The following is a 16076-nucleotide window of genomic DNA, read 5'->3' on the forward strand; positions in this document are numbered from 1 at the left end:
GGTTTCCCTCCCATTAAAACAATCTGAGCTTCCTTTTATTTAAATTATATTTATTTAATCACACTTAACATAGCAAACACAAATGATGTTATTTCGTTTCATTTATGCATTTAAAGTTTTACAACTGTTCTTGTTTGATTTATCTTTATCAGCTAGTTTTAGACAATTTGTTTGCTTTTACCAAGTGGCCAATTGTTGAAAATGTAGTAGTGAAAACTGAAAAAGTCCGCGCTGCAGTGTTGTGGAAATGAATTTTTGCATCATAATCGAAGATTTCCGGTTGTTTGTTGTTGCTTTTCTCGAGAAATTACAACTATATATTTATGTTGCGAAAAATTAATAATATTAATATTTTTAATATTAGCATATATGTATATTTATATAAATTATAGTTCTACAGCTTAAACTGAATTTGGAGTGTTTAGTTTTGCTTGCTTTCTTTCCACGGCGATCGGATCGATTTATGCGATATTCTTTAGATCTTTATATATAAAACTTCAGTTTAAACCGCAGTTAACTACAGCCGGATGTTGTTTTCGATTCTGTTGCTGCTGCTGCTGCTGCTGCTGCTGGTGGTGGTGTTGATTTCATTTGATTTATCAATTTATGCACATATGACAAACTGCAAGTGGCTGTGATTGAGAAACACAATAACATCCTATGCGTTCCATCAGATATCCGCTGCTTCTGATCTTCAAGATATAGTTGTTGTTGCTGCTGTTGTTGTTGTAGTTGTAGTTGTAATTGTTGTTGCTTCTGTTTATGTTGCTGTTCTGGCGGTTGCGGGGAATAGCGAAAGTTGCTTGGGGCGGTCACTGACAGCACTGCTTGCGCACATCGGCGGTAACAGTCGGCTTCACGTCGATGGGCTCCACGTTCGACGGGCGAATGACATCGCCTTCCGGCGGATCTCTGATCTGTTTCTGCGACACAATGCGATAGATCTCTGAAAAGCGAAGAAATGGATAAGTCGCTGTTCATTTGCATGCCTCTTTTGAATTCGCTTAAAAAGAGTACTTAGAACTATTTTTGTCGTGTTCATTGGAACCGTATACCTTATATACAGACGTTAATAGTAATTTTCGGTAGAATTCTTCTTTATGATGACTTCGTTTATTTAGTTTTAAATTTGTATGTAGTTTACTTGATAAATATTACTTTCTGAACTGACTTGATAGTTATGCCTATTCTTCTTAATTTGCGATACAAAATTATTTTACTTTCGATGTAACTTAAAAATACATAATGCTTTAGTAATACTTCCGTTAGTAATATTTTTCAGAAGATACTGAAATATGTTTCGTTAAAAGATTTTTTAGTGAGAATTATGTGTTATTAAATTTTTTACGAGAATTGTCTAGATGGTGCTCGCAATTTGAATCATCAAAAACTTCTATGAATGTGAATCTTTTTGAAATAGTATTGTATTTGAATTGATTAAGAATGAGTACAATGATCTCAAAATCGTCAAGCTGAAGTATGGCAGATTTGCAGTAAAATGGACACATTGTTGTGAATTTCTCCAACAGCTAGATTTTCAAACTTGATCTGCGTTCGTTACGATTGTTAGTCTTCCACCCTCGAATCGAGGGATGTATAAAATCTCCATTCAAATATTTATGAGAAGGCGATTTGGGAAGCTTCATATCGAATGCTTTTACAGAAGAGGGTGGAAAAGTAATGGTCGAAAATGTCACATAAGGGCCGTTTATCCACATGTTAAACTAATTATAAATATCCTATGTAGGGTATACTAAATAAAAGTGCCGATCAATAGGTCGAGCAAAAGATGAGATTCACCTGTGAGTATGTTCTGGAATGCCGTTTCAACGTTCGTCGAGTCGAGGGCCGAGGTTTCTATGAAACTCAAGCCGTTGCGCTCGGCAAACAGCTTCGCCTCGTCCGTGGGCACGGAGCGCAAGTGCCGCAAGTCGGACTTGTTGCCCACCAGCATGATGACGATGTTCTGGTCGGCGTGGTCGCGCAGCTCCCGCAGCCACCGCTCCACGTTCTCGTAGGTCAGATGCTTGGCAATGTCATAGACGAGCAGGGCTCCCACAGCACCGCGGTAGTAGGCAGAGGTGATGGCGCGGTAACGCTCCTGGCCGGCCGTATCCCAGATTTGCGCTTTAATTGTTTTTCCATCGACCTGCGTGGGTTGGGCAAAAGGGGCGAAACAAAGGAATGGCATTAGAATAGCGACAGTAATTGGCAATTTCTCCAACTTATCCTTGCGGCAGTTTCGCTTTAAAAATCGATATACAAACTGGGCATAGTGATGTCAACATATAGGTACATAGTTTATGGGATATTTCAGTACCCAAGCCTTAAATCAACTTTAATTTTAACAAACCAACTAATCCTAACATTTTTGTTTTGATTTTAGAGTAAAATTATATCTGAACCCGAAGAACCAAGATTATATGGTTTTGTAGTTAACAAGATTACATTTTTAATGATTCTATTGAAAAGTTGTAAGTTTATAATCACTTTTATTAAATTATTTCAATTTTAATGATTTTTATTTTTATGACTTGTTTGTTTTTTAATGACAACTTATTTGTTATTGTTGTTATTAAACAAGTTTAGCTGAAGTGGCAACTATGATGTCAACATTTAACTTGTCCCCACAGGATAGCTTCATAAGTTATGCAAGAAAGCCAATTGGCAATCCTTTATTTAGTGAAATTCTCAGACACTTACTGAAATTGAACGAAAGTTTTACCCCTCTGTTTCGGCAGAAGCCTCAACTACGTGTCTTCTCCAGCGAAACGCTCACGCAAGTTCACCCGTGACCCACTCAGTGGGTGGTGTTGGTGGTTAGGGGGCGGTGCTCCTTTGGCCACTCCACCCCCTACACTTTCCCCTCGTACTCACCTCTATGCTGCGTGTTGCAAACTCAACGCCAATCGTCGACTTGGACTCCAAATTGAATTCATTGCGCGTGAAACGTGAGAGCAAATTACTTTTACCAACACCGGAGTCACCGATAAGGACAACTGCAAAGGATTAGAGAGCATTAGTGATAGTGACGCTGGCGACATCGACATTGGCATTGGATAATCGAAGACCCCGAGTTGCATAATATATGTGGGATGTGGTTTTGTGGTGTGGTGCGGCCCGTGTCTTGTGTTTTACGGCCGGACAGGATGGTTGCTTGTGGCCCGGCCAGGTCATGTCCTCCTTTCGCCTGATGGCACTGCGCCCCAAGGTCAGCGAGTACATAAAACCGCCATGCTCGGGGGATTTTAGTCCATGGAAACAAATGTTTTATGATTGTGGGAGCTGACGCTCGGGAGTTCGTGTTATTGGACTTCATTGCCGATAGCAAACATTTCTTGCATAATTGAGTGGGGGATGTTTGGGCAAGCAAACAAGCTGTCTCAGAAGATAAGTAGTATCCATTAACTTTTTATATGACTAGGGTTCCGAAAGTGTATGAAACACAGATGTGTAAGAAGATAAATAGTATCCACTAAAATGTTATATGACCAGGGTTTCAAAAATGCATGAAACATACATACATATGTATGATTTGTCTGTTTTTTAAATTATTTTGGATGTTTTTATAAGGAAATCAAAAAAGAGTGTGTCATATATTTTTGTTTGCTTTTACAATAAATAAAAAATAAATAGTTAAAATAGAAGATTAAAAACAACATTTTATAAGCTTTTATCTGTGTATTATAAAATATATATGATAGCAATCTCTCCCTTATCTATGGCTTTTGCTAGAATATCTAGTTTACATTAGCCGGTATCTACTATATTTACAGCGCACACAAGTCGGATAGTTTTCATTTTTGACACCCTTTTCGGACATTGTTGATTCAGCGTGTTTGCCCATCCATTGAGAAAACAATAACAAAAACTCATCAAACACCTTTTTGCTTTATCACTCTCTCTCTAGATGCACGGAAAACAATAAGGTCAACAAACATATATGAAAGCAAAAGATAGCAATTTTAAAAACTTGCAATCTGACAACAAAAGATCGGGTTCGAACCTCAGTGCTGGCCTATGGATTTATATATTTTTACAGTTTATTAAATTATATATTGACTGTTAGTATTAGATTTAGATGTCTCTAGCTTGGATATTATATTTTGGACATACAAGTTAAAAATACAGGCAAGTAAAATCCTATAAATAATCATAACTATTCACACATTTCTCTCTGTGTGGACAGCTGAGAGCAGCCTGGTTACAGTTATCAGCGAGAGCGCTGAGTCATTAAGCCTCCTACTCTCTTTCTCTCCGTTTCTAACGATCTTCAAAGAGAAATTACGCTTAGTTAAGCGGATGTGAAATTAAAAGGGGAGTAATCGGCGGACATTACTTACTAGTGGGAATGGATCGAATAGGCCGAATATAGCTCACTTTGGTTATGTGATTATGTGCTTATCGCCGAGTGGAATTCTTTAACAGTTATTGGCAGTGAGTCATAACTGGTTAATATCGTTTTATGTGTGAAATTTGAAGCCTCATCATGCATATCGCTTATTGACGCATTTGTGTGCCCTGTTTTTGTACTTTTTCGAATGCTTGACCCAAAAACGACTCAGATAAGGGTTTAAATATTTGTCAAAAGATGTGGCAGTACTCTTTCCATTAACGACATTCAACAGTTGCTCAGTTGTGATAGCAGATTTCTCAAGCGCAATTGGAATTTATGGCGTAGTAGCAAACGAAGAGAACAAAGGAGAACTGAGAATGGATGACCCTCGAGCATAAACAATCGTAAACGGGGAAAGATGTGGGATAGGGAATATGTTTTTACGTGAAAGTACAAGACTTTGCTCCACTGTGCTCCAAACTTTCAACTGAGAGAGGGAGAGCGAAAGAGAGCACCGCTGTACTAAAAGAAGTTCCAAAAATCAAAATGCAAAAGCCAGCTGTACAGAAATCATAATACCCACACTCTTTCGCTGTAATTACTGGAAATCTAATCAATTTATGAATTTAAGTGGGTGGCTAAGCATAAAAACAACATTTTAAGCGATTACTAACACGATTTGCCTTTGCTTTTGTATGCAACGTGGCGAGAGCAACGGTATCGCAATGACAAAACAGACAGTTAACGGCAAAGTACGCGTACTTCAATCCGGAAGAGAAGCGAGCTCCAAGAACAGAGAGAGAGAGAGAGCGAGGGAGAGAGCCACCAAAGGGCATCCAACTGCAGCAAACAACAACAACAACAGACTCGGGGGGCGTACTTCTTGGACTTATTTTGGGAATTAATCACACACACACAAGCGCACCACATACCATCACATGAACTTTGGGCTCTTTGAGTGCACTTTTTGTTATTCTCCAATTAGTTTCAATTAGTGCCATTGAACCACTGCGTCACGGGAGAGGAGAGGAGAGTGAGCGAGGAGAGAGCCGAGCCTGGAAACGCTGCTGCTCCTCCTCCACCTCCTTCCACGATCTGTGGCCACCGGCTAGTATCATGTTTGTAATTACCTTTGAACAGATAATCGTACTCGTCTTCTCTTGCACCCATTTTCTCCAATTTGTTTTGCTATCGCTCGATTCGACGATATCCTTGGCTAATCCAGTTCCGTCCTTTTTGATTCGTGTGCGGGTGCTAAACGAAATCCAATAATCCCTGCGCCGCCGATTTCTTTAATGCGTTTGTCGTAGGCTCACACACTTTACACTTTTATTTGCAGTTGTAGTTGTAAAGAAAAAGAAAAGTGTATATATCAGTATTTTGGGTGGTCAAATCCGCTGCGCTTGCAGCTCGACTGCGTTCGAAACGGCTGGCAGAAGGTGTCCGGCAACTGGGGCAGTATTAATTTGACATTTCCAGATGCCTTCAGCGCATTTATTTGCAATTTTCTCTTACACGAAACTTAGTCACTCCCAATCACGTCACGTTATATTTTCCAACGAGACGCTAGCAGTGTGACCGCGCAATTATCGATACCGTGCGGTTTGTCCGAATATACCAGATATTTTCGCTGCCATAGCGGAGACACAATCCTGACATGTTAGCGTGACCGTTGGCCAGCGAATACACCCGCCTGACGTAGCGGATACACACTCCCGACATGGCAATTGAGAAGTGCGTTTTTTTAAACAAAATTAACTAATCAAGTAAGGGGCTCTTATAAATTAATTTATAACTCGTATAGGACATTTTTGTTAACACTTGATTATTTTTGATTATTGATTATTTTTTATCCATATTTTTAAAGTTTAAATTCAAAGAATTATTGAACAACAAAAACAAAATTTGGAAAAAAGAAAGTATGAATGTTTAAATATAATCGTATTTTTAAATTGATAGTTGATATCTTGAACCCCTGTTTTGCCAGTCTAAGGTTTTTTTTAAAGTACAATGCAGACGATGCTCCCTGCAACTTCCAAGTTTAAATAAAATACAATTATGTTTATAAAACAGAGTATAAAAGTGTTTATTTTAATATAAAATACTTGTTATATAAAAACAATAAATTAAGTATAATGTGCAGCTAATACTTGCGTTGATCTCTAGAGTGATAAATAAACTTTGTTCTTATTGCACTTAAATGCGAGCGCGTTGCAAGGCGAAGGCTGGATAAATGAGCAGGAGTCCGCCGGCTATGTAGGTGATCCTTGAGCCCACGCACCAGAAAGCTGAAAGAATGCATGGTATCAGAAGGGATAGGATCGTAGGAAAAGAGCCTCTGCTTACCAATGCAGCCCACCACGGGACCCAGAGCACGAGCCAGAGCTCCCAGGGAGCGGAATATGCCCAGTACTGAACCCTTCTGGTCATCGTTTCCATACTTGGATACCAGCGTGGTCAGACAGGTGACTGCGAAGGCGGTGGAGATTGCGAATAGGGTCATGCCGGCGTAGAGCATTCTACTGCCCTCGGCCAGGCCGACTAATACAAAGGCAGGTACAATCAGGTAGAGACTAAAGATGGCATAGCTTTTGATCTTCGCCTCGGGCAAGCGGCGGACAACCGATCCCTGCAGCAATGTCATTATAACACCTGCAAAGTATCACAGCATTTTAATTGGGAAAACATAATATTACACTATCCATACCTGTGGTTAAAAACATCTTGGCCTGATCCATGGAAGTGTAGCCAAATTTGTGGTACATCAGAAATGTTACGGTGAACTCCAAGCCGGAGTACAGAAAGAGGTACAAGAAGTATATCAGGCCTACGGATCGTAGAGCCTCAATGTCTTTCTTGGGAACATTTTTGATGGCAGCAAATCTGATAATACAAGAATTATGTCGAAATTAGATTGGTTAATTTAGGCATAATCGTAGATAAATGGACACCCTTCCCTGTAACTACTTTTAATCAAAAGCATTACCACCGTTTCCCAACTGATAAGTCTATCAAACAAACGTGTCTGAGTACCCGGCACGATAATTGTGTCCGTCAAACCAGTCAGGCAAGTCCGGGTAGCTAGCAGTTCCCAGCGAGTGACGATTTCAGTTTGATCACACGACTGGTTTTCGCGATATGCTAATTAAAACAATGAATTACCTAAATATGGCCGAGAAGTTGAGCAATTGCAGGCCGTATGACAGTGCAGATGAGATCTCCTTCACACGTTTCTCCTGCGAAAATGTCAAACAATGAATTATGGGTTACTATAGGATAGTTACTTTGAACAAACCCACCTTGGGCAAGGTTTCACGCAGGCAGCAAGCCAGAACCAGAAGATCTCCAATTGCCAGGCCAAAAGCCAGCAGAGAGGGAAGCACAAACCAGGCGCCGCCACTTTTATCAGAGAATATGGCAAATAGGGCTCCAATCATTGGTCCCACGATGAATCCCAGCGAGAAAGCCACGCCCACCAGGGCCATGCCGCGTCCGCGGGTCTTAACACTGGACACATCCGTGATCACAGACATGCACAGCGATATGTTGCCCTTGCTGATGCCGCCCACAAAGCGGGCCAAGACGAACAGGGCAAAGTTGCTGGAGCAGGCCCAGATCAGATAGGATAGCGCAATGCCAGACTGGGGATAGGATAAGAGAAGTAAATTAGAAGCTTTTACAAAAAAAGGGTAGTAAAATTCAGATATGTATCTAATGAGAAAGGTTCAATTTCAAGTTGTAATACAAAGTTCTCTTGAATGGGTTTTTATAAGATAGACATAGTTTTGAAAGAAATTATACTTTGTTTTGGTTCGGATAATACATACAATTTTGAAGTATTTATACTTTGTTTTGGTTCGGATAACACATAAAGTTTGGAACTATTTATGTTTTAGTTTTAGTTCCGATAAGACATGGAATTTAAATAAATTTTTACTCTTTTTTGGTTCTGATAAAACATACAATATAGAAGTATGCATATATAAGGTTTTGGCTCGGATAAGACCTACAATTTTAAACATTTATATTTTTTTTTGTGCTGATTAAACCACAACAACTGTAGATAAGTAAGAATATAATTATAGAGTAGTGTAAACATCTATGTAAATTTAATTAGGTATTGTAAATCATTGCAGCTTTTTTTGAAAACTGACATAAATTAAAACACATATTCAGATGAAACCAATAAGAACTAAGATTACTCACCGCACAGACCAGCAGGACAGGCTTCCGGCCATAGTAATCCGAGAGTCCTCCGACAATCGGACTGGCCACGAACTGCAGGAAGCTGAACATGGAACCGAGGAAGCCTCCGAATAGCACCGATATGTAGCGCTCCGGTGCGCCCAGGAGCTGCTGGAACCAACGCACCCGATCCGTGAGCACGGCATACAGCCCGGAACTATCATTCTGGCGATAATACTCCAGTAGCGACGGCAGCAGTGGAAGAATAATGGTGAAGGCCAGCAAGTCGAAGAGTAACGATACGAAAATGATGTATATCATGGGGTCGCTCTTCTCCGCGTTTTCTTTCTTTGATGATTCCTTTTCCGGCTTGTTATTGTTGTGGTTGCTGCTGTGAGTTTCCTTTTCCACTTCGAGGCTTCCATTGTGGCGACTCCGTAGGGCGGCCATTGTGTCGGATTTTGGGTGTTAACTTCTGCAGTGATTGCGTGCGTGTACGGGTCTTACTAAAACATAACTGTAGCAACGCGACTTCAACTCCCCCGACAGCTTTTGGCCCTCTCAAGAAGCGAATGGCTCCAAAAACCGCCAGCCAAAGTGAAAGTTGAAAAAGCAACAGCTGATAGTAGGGGGCCTGCAACGATCAGACATGCATTACAACCTGTTGCTTGAACGTGCATGGGGGTGTAATTATTTGAAAATAGGCGCCAAATTGATATACACATTTTACTTACAAGCTAATGGGGTTTATCTAAATTTTATTTATTTATTGTTATAATCCACTGAAAGAAATCTAATTATATCGGTCGCTTTGTGGGTCTATTACAAAGCTTGAACTCGCTATAATTAAAATTCGTCTAATGTTGCATTAAGTATTTGAAAATTAATTGAAATAAAATTCGTTACTAGCGACTATAAAAATGGATGTGCGTTAAACATATGCTTTTTTAATAAACTTTTCACAAAAGGTTGTAGCAAATCGTTTGGTACAAAAGGAACAAGTGTCATAAATCAAAGATAATATTGTAAAATAGAAATATTATGTTATGTGAGCTCGCATTTTGTGCAGCCGATTCAATGTCAAGTTCCATTTAAAAAATATTCTCAAATTTCGTTAAATTTTAGTAAAATTCCCAAGAGTATCAACAGGTTTTTATAAAACATGTTTTCGCTATCATCGCAGTGTTTATTATTTTGCACTGAAGAAAAAAGTATTAGTAAAAGAATAAAATGAGTAAAATTTTTATAGTGATTAAAATTTTTTCAGGATACGGCGTGGAAAAGTTTAACCTTAACGGTAAAGAAAAATTTTAAATAAAAATTAGCCGCCAAGTTATCGATAACAAGACTGGTATCGAAACAACAAACTCGATAGAGTTCCGAAAATATTCGATATATTACATATCGCTCGGCAAAAAATATTTGTTGATTAAACTTCTGCAAAAATTCCTACAAAAGCAGGCAAAAAGAGGGTCTTAAAATGTCCAAAGTGACCGTGCAAGACATAGAGGCGGTGGATGACTACTGGGGACCCACATTTCGTTCGATTCTAGAGGGTAACTGGCGATACAAGCACTTTTCTCAACTTTGTTTACGCCCATTCCATTGCAATTTTTCCCCTCAGGAAACAACACCAAGCAGATTGGCGACCAGCTGGAGCAGCGGATTCGCAGTCATGACAAGGAGATCGAGCGGATATGCAATCTGTACTACCAGGGCTTCATCGATTCCATCCAGGAGCTGCTGCAGGTGCGGACGCAGGCCCAGCAACTGCACAAAGAGGTGCACTCGCTGGACACCTCCCTTCGCCAGATCAGCGCCTCCCTCATCCAGCAGGGCAATGATCTGGTGCGGGCCCGACAAATCGAGTCCAACTTGGCCAGTGCCATCGAGGCCCTCAAGTCCTGCCTGCCCGCACTGGAGTGCTACATGAAGTTCACGCAGCAGGCCAAGAATAAGCAGTACTACCAGGCGCTTAGAACTCTGGAGACCCTGGAGGCGGAACACTTAACGCGCTTGAAGGCGCACAACTACCGCTTCGCCACCCAAATGCAGATACAGATACCCATCATCAAGGAAAACATTCGTCGATCCTCCGCCTTGGATTTCCGGGAGTTCCTGGAGAACATCCGGAAGTTCTCTCCGCGCATCGGTGAGCTGGCGATCACGCACACCAAGCAGCTCCAGAAGCGAGACATTAACGCCATCATCGCCGAGCACATGCAGCAGGTAAACAGAGGTGGGGCGAGCGGAGCTGGCGCTGGTGGCGATGATGATGGCGCGAATGTTAGTGCCCAGGACCTCATCGACTTCTCTCCCATCTACCGCTGCCTGCACATCTACATGGTGCTGGGGCAGCGCGAGTACTTCGAGAAAGACTACCGCCAGCAGCGTAGAGATCAGGCCAAACTGGTGCTCCAACCGCCGCCCAACATGCATGATAACTTGGAGGCATACAAGACCTACATTTGTGCCATCGTTGGCTTCTTTGTGGTGGAGGATCACGTGAAGAACACTGCGGGCGACGTGGTAACGAGCAGTTATCTGGAGGATCTGTGGTCCAACTCGCTGACCAAGTTTGTTAATGAGATCAGCATGAGTTCTTCGTCCTGCACTGATCCCAATATACTGCTGCGCATCAAGAACCTGATTATGCTGTCCATCAACACGTTTAAATGCTACGGCTACACAGTGAGCATCCTCTGGGAACTGCTGCACAACATGCGGGATCATTATAATGAGGTCAGTGCTAAAAATATAAAATTATTTGAATATCCAACTAACCCTCCTTTAATTGACAGGTTTTATTGCAACGTTGGGTGCATGTCTTTCGCGAAATCCTTGACAAGGAGCAGTTCCTACCAATGGTTGTGCAGAGCGTGGAGGAGTATGAAGGTATCATCGAGCGATTCCCCTTCCACTCGGAACAGCTGGAGAACGCTCCGTTTCCGAAAAAATTCCCCTTCTCTCGCATGGTGCCAGAAGTCTATCACCAGGCCAAGGAGTTCATGTACGCCTGCATGAAGTTCGCGGAGGAGCTGACCCTGTCGCCCAACGAGGTGGCCGCCATGGTGCGCAAGGCGGCCAACCTGCTGCTGACGAGGAGTTTCAGCGGCTGTCTTTCGGTGGTGTTCCGCCAGCCGAGCATTACGCTGACACAGCTCATCCAGATCATCATCGACACACAGTACTTGGAAAAAGCGGGACCTTTCTTGGATGAGTTCGTCTGCCACATGACGAACACGGAGAGGAGTGTATCGCAGACACCTTCGGCCATGTTCCACGTAGCTCGACAGGATGCCGAGAAACAGGTGGGCCTGCGCATCTGCTCGAAGATAGACGAGTTCTTCGAGCTAAGTGCCTATGACTGGCTGCTCGTGGAACCACCTGGCATCGCCTCCGCCTTCATTACGGACATGATTTCGTACCTAAAGAGCACCTTCGACAGCTTTGCCTTCAAGCTGCCCCACATCGCACAGGCTGCCTGCCGGCGGACCTTTGAACACATTGCAGACAAGATCTACTCGATCATGTATGACGAGGACGTGAAGCAGATTTCAACCGGGGCGCTAACACAAATCAACCTTGATCTGATGCAGTGCGAATTCTTCGCGGCTTCGGAACCGGTGCCTGGTCTGAAGGAGGGAGAACTGAGCAAGTATTTCCTGCGCAACCGACAGCTGCTGGACCTCCTCATTCTAGAGGAGTGGAGCACATATTTCCATGACTATGGAAAACAGGAGAATCGCTACCACCTGGTGCAGCCGCAGTCCATCATTGTGATACTGGAGAAGATTCGCGAGGCGGATAAGAAGCCCATTTTCTCGCTGGTGCGAAAGAACGACAAGAAGAAGTTGCTGGAGACGGTGCTCAAACAGCTGAGGCACATTGCTGATCGACAAAACTAGGATAAGAAGGATGTTAGTTAGAGCTTATTACCCACAGTAAAAATGTGCTTTAAAGAATTTAATTTACACTTCACCTTATTCCAACTGTTTTGCCCAAGAATTCCCACTGTTGTAATCGTATAACCCTCACTTCTATAGCTTTTTCGTCTTTATTGATTATGCTAATTTGAGTTTTCACATGGAAAAAGTATTTAGTTCTCATTTACTTTTGATTCGATTTGTTTTTATAAAAGACAAATTTCAATTGAAACTGCTCGACGCGTTGAACGTGTAAAATTGTATTTCGAATTTTGATTCTTATGTACAAAAAGCGCAGAACTTTAGCAATTGCCTACGTACGGATTGTTGATAAATACAAAACGAAAACGACAAAGAAATGAAAACAAACGGAGAGGAACGTCTAAATAACAAATTGTATATAATTATTAGATGTATGTAGCGTACGTGTATTGTGTAGGTATATTCCGCAAATCGTATTAAACTAACTTCTAAGTTACGTATATGCGTTGTTTGTGTTGCTTTTGTCAACTCTTCGTCTCCAGATGCTTTGGCGCATCCGCATACGTGAACTTCAGGCGGAATGCCTCGGCGAGCAGAACGTTGATTTGGCGATCGGACCAGTTGTGTGTTGGCAGATTTTGTAGCAGCAACATGAGACCCTGAGTACGGCGGAAGATATCCTTAGTCAGTAGATGTTTGGACGATGAATTTTATGAATGACGTACCTGGAAATCGTTCTGTTGCATCAGCTGCTCCTTCCAGTGGAGCAGGAATGCCGCGCACACGTACAAATGGAACAGGGCAAACCCGTCAGACTCCGCCAGATATGTGTCCCACAGCCGGATGGTGCAGTGCAGCGGCAGCTCGCGTGTAAGCAGATTGTTCATCCAGCGAAATGAGAATTGCAAGTAGTCGACGCCATGCGCCTGTAGGTGACGGTGTAAATTCACTGAAAATGCGAATTAAATGTAATTATCATTATTCGGCCATTAAAGGTTGAAGGGCAATTATAGAAGCGGTTGTGTATCCCCTATCTGGTAATCATTTTTATCACTTGCTGGTATACGTGTCATTGAATATTTACAACGAATAATTGAAACGAAAATATTATTAAGCAAAACAGGAAATGCAAATATGTATATATAATTTAATTGCTTCTTCAGCTCTTTTGACAAGATCATCAGAGGCAACAAACTGAGGCTTTTATCTGCCTATAGCTTTCCCAATTATCTTATCACAAGAACAATATATTTTTTTTGAACTTTTTTACATTTAATGTAAAAGATATCTTGATGGAGCGTCCATCTCCTGCCAAAGACACTCACCGTCAATGCGTTGTATCAGATCCTTGAGTTGGTTAACCTTTTCTTGTATGCCCAGCTGGGCAAAGATGTAGTTATCCTGGATGCAGTCGAGAAACTTGGATAGACACCAAAAGGAGTCCGCTTCGATGATGTTTCGAGTCTCCTCGGGCAGCGTGGACATGTCATACTTCTCGAGATCCGTACTCGGCGTTAGGGCCTCCTGCAGAAAGACGATGAAGAAGGGCGTGACCAGGTCGTTGATGCCCTGCACGTAGCCGGAGGCAGGATGGCGAATGGCCCAGATGAAGAGAATGCGCTCGAACATCTCCTGAACGAGCTGCTGCTGGAAGAGCGGAATCTGGGGATTCATGCGTGGCACATCGATGTGGATCTGGCGGTATGTGTCCTGCTGCGTCTCATCCTGGCTGTCCACCCGGAAGTAGTTGTGCCTAAGGTCCTGATATCCCTGCCGCTTGCTCTCTAGCACCGCCATCCTCCGTTCGCTTGAGGGCGGAAGATATTTGGAAAGGAGTCGCCAGCTTACCGCGCGCATCTATGGTGGGGGTGTTAGGATTATGGCCAGATTAATCGTTAGATTCTCACCTTTCGCGGCACGCCAGACCAACTGATCTTCTTGAGAGCCACCAAATCCAGTTGAGGCGAGTCTAGCACCACCTGAAACTTCTCAATTTTCGTCTCGTACTCGCTGTCCTGGCAGTTTGAACTGATCTTCTGCAGTTGCGGTCTTCCTGGATAGTTCCTCAATCGCGATCTGAAAATACAACCTCGATTACTAACCACCGGGGGCTTGCTTTCTTGCGGTCTTGGTTCTGCGTTTCTTGACATGGCTCTGAGGGAAGGGCTGGGGAGTGGCTATCAGTTAAGGAAGTGAAATGATTCAGGAGCGGTAACCGAGCAACGCGGTTAACACTTGTTAAAACATGGAAAATGATAATGAAGAATTGGTAACACCTTGGTGGAAAAGAACATATACCGGATTGACACAGAGATCTCTTTCAACCAAATTCAGTTGAAATTGAACCCTACAAATTCCAAATGTCTGTGGCTCTCCAAAATACCTGTGTCATTCTTGTTACAAATTAAAATATTTTGTTCTTAGTCACGGATAACTCTCTTATATACAATAATCCGTTTTCAACTTATGTCTATCATCAAAATTCCTATTCTTGGATACAATGTTGTTACAATGATTACACTACTATCATCTTGTTAGTACCATATAAATTGGAAACAAATATTTTTCCGAATTTATGTGTACGATTTTTTAAATTTGTTTTTAAATTATCTAAAAGAAAAGTTGAGCCTACGCATTTTTCTTCAAGATCTGCTCCTACTTGGCTTACATCACCGAGTAACCTAGGTGGAATGCGGGTTTGCACCGCTCCACCCCTGACTTGTTTGCACAACTGCGGGCGCTGGGTTCAACTTTCTTTTCGACTTCCCCGTTGAGTTGGCGCCGCTTACCTGTTCTCATTGCTGTCCGGCAGCGATCTGCGGTCTTCCTTGCCGTCGTCCGTTGAGCTCCTGCTGGCCGGTATTGAATCTGCGCCACATTCGCTGCCTGGCCGGGATGCGAGGTGGTTTTGGTTGCTCCGCGAGTGCGTCTCGATTACGTTGAGCGCCACCGTCTGGGACACTTGCCGGGAAAAGCGAGCTGTATCTGTGGAGGAGCAAACCAGCAATGTGAGTAGAGGGAAGTCATCCTAGTGGTAGAGCCATTACCACCGCCGGCTCCAGCGGCCGCCGCTGCTGCCGCCTCCGTGCTGCTGATGATGCAGAACTCATCGTCGCCCATGTCCCAGGCATCGCTCACCGACTTCTGGTACTCGGTGAATGTGGACACCATGCCAGTTCCGGGGGCAGCGCCTCGTCCGCCCGCTACCCCAGCGCCTACGGACTTTTCGAGCTCCCGCTTGGGACTGGGTCGTCCGGGCACCCGACGTCCGCTGTTTTTCCAAAAGGTCGAGGAGTTCGCGCTGGGCGTCCCTGCTCCTGGTCCTCCTAGTGCTCCCGCTGTTGTGGAATCGGCTGTTTGGCTCTTTGCTGCTGCTTGCTCTACATTATTATCCATTATACGTCCCCTAAGTCCGATTCGATCAGCGTCATTATTTTATTTTGCATCAAAAACAGTGTGACCCTCGCCGCTTCGGCCGTTGTCACCGCACGGCGTTTTTTTGGCAGTGATGCGAACACGGTGTGATCTGGGGTGTAACAGGCTCCCAACCCAGTGACAAGGGCGAAACCGACCCGTGAAACGGTAAATAACTCTTGCTTCAGTCATTTAGTGCAGTGTACATTGTTCTCCTCAATACCTATCGATTG

General features: G+C 42.9%; 4 protein-coding genes across 5 annotated transcripts; 1 reads left to right on the plus strand and 3 right to left on the minus strand.

Annotated features, from left to right (window-relative positions):
* Positions 1-29: 29 nt before the first annotated feature.
* Rab11 (RAS oncogene family member Rab11) lies at positions 30-5980 on the minus strand. The gene is made up of 5 exons (XM_036816809.3): positions 5852-5980; positions 5467-5662; positions 2878-2999; positions 1801-2149; positions 30-946 (listed from the first exon to the last, which is right to left on the minus strand). The coding sequence occupies exons 2-5, from the start codon at positions 5504-5506 to the stop codon at positions 813-815; spliced, it is 645 nt and encodes a 214-aa protein (XP_036672704.1). The 5' UTR covers positions 5507-5662; positions 5852-5980; the 3' UTR covers positions 30-812.
* A 412-nt stretch (positions 5981-6392) lies between these two features.
* On the minus strand, positions 6393-9127 carry rtet (major facilitator superfamily domain-containing protein rtet). Its single transcript, XM_036816875.3, has 6 exons — positions 8543-9127; positions 7636-7977; positions 7499-7572; positions 7044-7219; positions 6683-6988; positions 6393-6624 (listed from the first exon to the last, which is right to left on the minus strand). Exons 1-6 carry the CDS (start codon positions 8969-8971, stop codon positions 6533-6535), a joined length of 1419 nt encoding a protein of 472 aa, XP_036672770.3. The 5' UTR covers positions 8972-9127; the 3' UTR covers positions 6393-6532.
* Positions 9128-9917: 790 nt separating this feature from the next.
* Sec15 (exocyst complex component Sec15) lies at positions 9918-12929 on the plus strand. The gene is made up of 3 exons (XM_017085960.4): positions 9918-10077; positions 10146-11263; positions 11323-12929. The coding sequence occupies exons 1-3, from the start codon at positions 10002-10004 to the stop codon at positions 12427-12429; spliced, it is 2301 nt and encodes a 766-aa protein (XP_016941449.2). The 5' UTR covers positions 9918-10001; the 3' UTR covers positions 12430-12929.
* Tbc1d22 (TBC1 domain family member 22) lies at positions 12831-15885 on the minus strand. 2 transcript variants are annotated; one of them, XM_070996838.1, is made up of 6 exons: positions 15477-15885; positions 15219-15414; positions 14337-14595; positions 13755-14286; positions 13155-13378; positions 12831-13088 (listed from the first exon to the last, which is right to left on the minus strand). In XM_070996838.1, the coding sequence occupies exons 1-6, from the start codon at positions 15823-15825 to the stop codon at positions 12954-12956; spliced, it is 1695 nt and encodes a 564-aa protein (XP_070852939.1). In that variant the 5' UTR covers positions 15826-15885; the 3' UTR covers positions 12831-12953. The 2 variants fall into 2 exon arrangements, with proteins under 2 accessions (XP_070852939.1, XP_036672662.1); XM_036816767.3 differs by having other exon boundaries at positions 14337-14505; positions 15477-15882.
* Positions 15886-16076: the final 191 nt, after the last annotated feature.

Source organism: Drosophila suzukii, chromosome 3, assembly GCF_043229965.1.
Source record: "Drosophila suzukii chromosome 3, CBGP_Dsuzu_IsoJpt1.0, whole genome shotgun sequence".
Lineage (NCBI taxonomy): Eukaryota > Metazoa > Arthropoda > Insecta > Diptera > Drosophilidae > Drosophila > Drosophila suzukii.

Bases quoted from the DNA above. Each gene is read 5' to 3' on its own strand.
- Rab11 (XM_036816809.3), bottom strand. From the start codon at position 5,506: ATGGGTGCAAGAGAAGACGAGTACGATTATCTGTTCAAAG. The intron at 2,150-2,877 runs GTGAGTACGAGG...CAACCCACGCAG, and splicing joins TTGCAACACGCAGCATAGAG to GTCGATGGAAAAACAATTAA. The intron at 947-1,800 runs GTGAATCTCATC...TTCGCTTTTCAG, and splicing joins ATTCCAGAACATACTCACAG to AGATCTATCGCATTGTGTCG.
- rtet (XM_036816875.3), bottom strand. From the start codon at position 8,971: ATGGCCGCCCTACGGAGTCGCCACAATGGAAGCCTCGAAGTGGAAAAG. The intron at 7,978-8,542 runs GTGAGTAATCTT...TCCTATCCCCAG, and splicing joins CTGTCCTGCTGGTCTGTGCG to TCTGGCATTGCGCTATCCTA. The intron at 6,989-7,043 runs GTATGGATAGTG...GATACTTTGCAG, and splicing joins CAAGATGTTTTTAACCACAG to GTGTTATAATGACATTGCTG.
- Sec15 (XM_017085960.4), top strand. From the start codon at position 10,002: ATGTCCAAAGTGACCGTGCAAGACATAGAGGCGGTGGATGACTACTGG. The intron at 10,078-10,145 runs GTAACTGGCGAT...TTTTCCCCTCAG, and splicing joins ATTTCGTTCGATTCTAGAGG to GAAACAACACCAAGCAGATT. The intron at 11,264-11,322 runs GTCAGTGCTAAA...TTTAATTGACAG, and splicing joins TGCGGGATCATTATAATGAG to GTTTTATTGCAACGTTGGGT.
- Tbc1d22 (XM_070996838.1), bottom strand. From the start codon at position 15,825: ATGGATAATAATGTAGAGCAAGCAGCAGCAAAGAGCCAAACAGCCGAT. The intron at 15,415-15,476 runs GTAATGGCTCTA...GCTCCTCCACAG, and splicing joins GGCCGCTGGAGCCGGCGGTG to ATACAGCTCGCTTTTCCCGG. The intron at 14,596-15,218 runs GTAAGCGGCGCC...GCCACTCCCCAG, and splicing joins CCGGACAGCAATGAGAACAG to CCCTTCCCTCAGAGCCATGT.